The 5,592-nt window shown below is 48.8% G+C and overlaps 1 protein-coding gene across 1 annotated transcript in view; it reads left to right on the forward strand.

Annotated features, from left to right (window-relative positions):
• The window catches only part of KY (kyphoscoliosis peptidase), a gene marked incomplete at its 5' end in the record, with an annotated part of 14,743 nt that overhangs the window by 6,948 nt on the left and 2,203 nt on the right, over positions 1-5,592 (forward strand). The window contains 2 exons of the mRNA XM_009077251.1: positions 559-676; positions 5,092-5,280. Of these exons, the coding sequence (XP_009075499.1) occupies positions 559-676; positions 5,092-5,280 (307 nt within the window). The remainder of the gene's footprint in view (positions 1-558; positions 677-5,091; positions 5,281-5,592) is intronic.

Genomic DNA, 5,592 nt, shown 5'->3' on the forward strand with positions numbered 1-5,592 from the left:
AATCAAGATCTCTATGCTTCCAGGCATTCATATGACCAGGCTGGATGGGGCTTGGAGCATCCTGGGCTAGTGGAAGGTGTTCCTGCCCATGGCAGGGGATGGAATGAGATGACCTTTAAGGTCCTTTCCAACCCAAACCACCCAGGATGCCAAATCCAACATCCTACCCATGCAGGGAGGGAGCTGGGAAGGTCACAGGTGTTGCAGACACCTTGAAGTCCTCTCAGTCTAGGAAATACACTCAAAAAAGAAAGCCAAATTCCCAAAGTGGTCATGGGCAAGAAAATCCCCCCATCCCTGGAAGTGTTCCAGGCCAGGTTGGATGGGGCTTGGAGCAACTTGGGCTGGTGGAAGGTGTCCCTGCCCATCCAGCACTGACTAAGGGGTTGGAACGAGATGGTCTTTAAGATCCCTTCCAAACCAAATCATTCTGGGATTCCATGACTCTCTTGCAACGTTTCCCTCTGCTGAAAAGCAATCTGAGTGCTGCTCCTGCTGCCCATTGATCCCGTGGCCTCAGGCCTTTGAATGAGCTTCTGTCTGTGTTCCTCCCTGCAGAATACGACGTGGTGGGCTACCACAACAAAAGCCAGCGGTCGAGCGAGCCCAGAGATGTGCTTCGGAGGGGCAAGAGCGTCTGTGAGGGCTACGCTGTGCTCTTCGAGCAAATGTGCAGGTAAATTAAGTTCAGAAATGTTCAGTGCCAGGCAGAGTTAACATTCCTTGCCATCTCCCTGCCTACTCTGTCTGCCTTTGCATTGACTGATGTGACTTTAAGCAGGACGTGGAACTTAAGCTTTCAAACCATGCTGTGGGAAAACAGCAAGTCCTAGAAAGGTCAATTTTGCTCCCTCCTCCCCCCCTCCCTCCCCAGCATAATTTACTTGGTGCCATCTGCTGAGCTTCGCATTGCATTAACATAATGGCAGATGAAAACATGGGGCTAATTTGATTAGGAGAAGTAGGATTTTCCTTGGAGTACCTGGATGTGAAGGTTAAAAGCGTCGCAAGACTCCAACAAGGAGTGCTGTCTCCAACGTGCAAGAGGTAGCCACAGCCCCAGAAAGAGCTTTCCCCAAACCCTCTAGAGATGCCCTGTCCCCTCCAGAAGCACCCAGGACACTACCTCACCTTCCCCTGCTGTCTGCTGAGGCCAAGCTCAGGGTGCATCACTGTTGAGGCCAACACTATTTCCCACTTTATAGCTATCTTGGCATTTAATGACTAAAATCCATTCTCCTGCCTACAAAACCTTGTGGATTTCACTGGGGATTGGTCACATGAATGAGTGTTTTCCCCCCACCCAGAGCAGGACTTTACAATCACAAAGCCATTTCACAGAAGAGGCAGCTCCTTCCTTGGCAGGTGGATGCAGCCCAAATCCCTTCTCCCTCCAACCCACTAAGGAAAGGAGATGGCTGTTGCCCAAGGCAACCCTGAAGCACCTCAGCAAGGAGCAGCATCTCACCCTTCACAGTGGTTTGGCTTGGAATAGTGAGAGGAATGAACGTGCCTGGCAAGTTTGGGGACCAGCCTTAGGCAGAAGGATTGTCCAAGAGGAGAAAACTGGACACAAGATTGGAAGGGACTTCTTAAAGCAATCCAAAGAGGGTGGGTCTGTTAGGTGGCTCTCCACATGCCATGTACAAGATAAATTTGGAAAAATCAAAGACCAGTTATTAATCAGCATGTGTCGGTAACAATTGACTTTCCACACCATCCCAAAGATTTGGGAAGTGTTTCACCATGGAACAGACAAAATCTACAAGGAAAAGGAGAGAGTAAAAAAACCCAGCATACTGTGCCAGGTGCTAAAATGGTGAATGCTTCCACCCAACAATATGTCCCATGATACAGATTTGGTCCCTTCCAACCCAAACCATTCCATGATATTGGATCTTGCTTTCTAAGAGTAACCTAAAGAAACAGCTGCATCTTATGGAGCAGCTATTAGCAGTTAGAAAGGGGGAGGGGAAATCTGCATCTGCTCATTACAAAGCACATGTTTTGCTCCTTGGAAGCATTAATATTTCCAAGGATATCTTTGACTATTTAAAGACACTGTTGATTTACTCATAAGTCCTCAGTTCCAGGTTGATTAGTCACTATGTGATTCAGGAAACCTCCCAGTCATACAGCCTGTTATGTTGGCAAATATTAGCTCCTTTCCAGAAAAACTGTACCCAAAGACAACACCCCTTTCTTCCAAGGACTCCTCCTCATCCCTTCCTCCCGCACTCTGTTCCAGCCTTGTGCTGAGTTTAGGCAGAAAAGCAAGAGGCAAAGAGCAGAAAGGCTTTTCAAAGCTAATTTTTTTTGGGGGAAAAAAAAGGTATTTTAAAAAGCCTTTTTTCCCTATCTGCTGTAAGGGACCTGAACAACCAACCCAATTTGCCAGTCACCAGGAGTCCCCCCAAAGGTCCTGCCAAAGTCGATGGCTGACACTGATTGAGTCCCACTTGTCCCAGTGCCAGAGGGAACAGTTTCTGTTGCAGAAACAGCACTGTCACCTCCAACCACAGCTTTGGCAGACAGACTTCTTCCCCTCAGCTGGGATTGCTGTCACTGAGGAGAGGTGGGCACGGGCAGAGAGAAGCTGGTCACAGAGCATCACTTCCCAGACACCAGGTGTGAGAGGGACGGACACAAACACAGGGTGCTCACCAGTATTCCAACAGCATTTGTCAAGGTTTGGCTTCCCAGCTGACAAGCAAACTCGAGGGGGTAGCATGGCTGAGTGAATGGCAGTGTGAATTCCTGGATCCAATCCAGGGCAAACCCAGCAGCCTGGACCTGGGGCCAGACTCACCCCCCAGGGTGGGTGTTGAGGGCACAGCGATTGCTTTCACAGGAGAGGTTTCAGCAGCACCTCTGGGAGCAAAGCTGACCCCACTGCCCACAGAGATCTGACCACTTAGCTGCTCCTGCTTCCTAAGCACTCTGCAAACACTCCAGGTTTCACATCCTCCTGATTCCTACAGTGAGCAGCTTTCCTTCTTTGCAGGCACAGGTGTACACCTACCTACCACAAGCATAAACCATTCTGTCTCCCTCTGGAGAAGCCAGATTTGATCCTTTTTTAGATTTAATGATCCAAGCCAACCTAAAATCAAAGGCAATAAGGTGCCACTGAATCCCAGGGACACCTATAGCAAGGTCCAGACTACCTTCTACTCTTTTTGAAGCAGAAAAGCAACTTTACATTTAACCTCTTTTGCTGCACCAAGGAAATCTTGCCAAGTGTTTCTTAATTCAGTTCTTCCAGTCCACTTTGTATTTAGTTCACCTTCCACCATCACACTGCCACTTCAACTATTTCTGGAGATGTTGTCAATCTCTTCTGTCTGCTTAATTTGTCTATACAAAGCCATTTACACAGGAACATGGACAAGATCACCAGTATAGGATTGCTCTTTTGCAGGATGTTTTAGCCTGGATTTTTGTCTGTCCATGGCTAGATAGACCAGTTTAAATGCTCTGGTCTTTCTTCTTGGGAACTTTGAACATACCCAAGCACAAACTCTTCTTGCTGCTTTGCCAGCACTCACTGTAACTGCCAGCACAGCAAGAAGGAATGGCAGAACTCATCCCTTGATGTTCCCTCAGAGTATCCCAGCTAACAAGATATCCCAGGTAACAGGAGTGTTTAGAGAAGCCTGGAAGGATTAGACACCTATCCCCATGAAATTAGTGGGAATTTGGTACTTAACTCCTCGAAACTCCTAGGATCAAATCATCCCAAAAGTTCCTGGGCCAGCTCCTAGTCTCAGTTACATCATGTCAATCCGAGCTCTCATCAGTCTCATCCGTGGAGCTGCTCCAGATTTACTGCCCAGCTCCATGCTAGGACTTGGCTCACAGGGGACTGGGGGCTGGCAAGGGCTTTCCAGACCCCCTGCAGCACCAGGTTTCTCATGGCATTCCCTCCAGCCTGGACACCCATGTAAGGGGCAGTGCCCTGCTCTGGCTGCAGGACAGCTCACACTGAGTTCTCTGCTGGCCACCTTCAGCAGGGATGGGGCACTGCCTTGTGCCTCCTCTCTGCACAACTCTCTGCAGGACAGAAAGGGGATTCTATTTCTGACACTCTTCCTTAAGTCCATTGCATTCTTTCTTAAGGAATGAAACAAAGACTGTAAGAATTTCATTTGGTGCTCTTAGAGCACCAAAGAGCTAAGTAACACAAAGACACCCAGGGGTGACTTCAGGGTGTGTGAGAAGGTGAAGTGCCACCCTCCCTCAGAAGCAGCATCCTCTCCAGGGAAAAACAGCCCTCCCTGCAAGCACTGCTGCACTGCCAATTGCCAGGCAGTGTCTGTTGTCAGACTTCTTAACGACCGTGCTAATTATCTTCCCCATAAATATCCCTTTCCATCGGAGCTAAACCCACATTATGCAGCCAACCTCTCTCTGGAAGCCTGCACAGTTTATCACTGAAGGCAGTTATTCCACTTAGCACACTTTTCAATGAAGAAGAAAAATGTCAGTGCTGTCCTACACAAAAGACAATCCTCCACGTGGAGCAATTTTAGCTCGGTGCTGGAATCAGATGCCCACAATACATCCATTGCTATCAGCGGTGGAGAGCTGATTCACAGTGCTCAGCTAAATCTCATTTACATATCCACACAGGTATTCATTACATTTTTAGGAGGAGGTTCTTTAATCACTTCTAGCCTGGGCAAGCACAGCTCACTCACTCAGGAAAGGAACTCAGCATCCACAATCCCGTGAGGTCTGAGCTAGCTGGTGTCAAACACCAGGCCCAGCATCACAGGGAGAGGAACAGACTGCACGTTCAATTTGTAATTACGTGGGCTAATTGTGGACAGCATCAAAGGGATTCCACACAGTAATGAGACAGAGAGCAATTAAGCACACTTTATCTTTGTCACCCTCCTCTAGCAGTGCTGAATTGATGGTGCAGCAGGCAAAAACAGAGGGAACGTGCAGATCTGGGAGAGATTCCTTCAGCTGGATGCAAACAGCTCCACCCAACACCTCAGGCATCACCACCTTTTCTCCTTGCTCAGAAGCAGCTGACAGGTTTGAAACAGAAACGTCCTGCTGTGTCTTACCTTTCCCTCTCAGCATTGCAGGGATCCAGTGCAAGAAGCTGTCGGGACACGCCAAGGGCTATGGGTACAAGATAGGGAAAACCTTCACAGGGGACTCTGACCATGCCTGGAACGCTGTTTACCTCGAAGGAAGGTGGCATTTACTGGACAGCACCTGGGGCAGTGGCTCTGTTGATGATTCCTTCACCAAGTTCACCTACAGGTAAGGAACCACCTCTGGGTTAACACATAAACCCACCACGAGTGCAGGAGGAAACCTGAAGGGTTGGACAAGTGAAACAGGGACAAATGTTGAGTCCCCAAGCTGTGAGAGAGGTGCCTGGGCTGCCTGTGTGAGGGATGGAGTGTGGCCTAGGAAAAGGCAGCAGCCCTGAGCAAACCACAGGCTGCTCTAAGTCAGCTGGTTTTGCTTGTCACACCTTTGGTTTGTCAATACCACATGGCACTTAGCTCACAGCTCTCAGCTGTGTGAGAGGTTCTTCACACCTTCAGTCAACTCCCACGGCCTCACTCT

This window comes from Acanthisitta chloris, unplaced genomic scaffold (genome assembly GCF_000695815.1).
Source record: "Acanthisitta chloris isolate BGI_N310 unplaced genomic scaffold, ASM69581v1 scaffold37496, whole genome shotgun sequence".
NCBI classification, from domain to species: Eukaryota; Metazoa; Chordata; class Aves; order Passeriformes; family Acanthisittidae; genus Acanthisitta; species Acanthisitta chloris.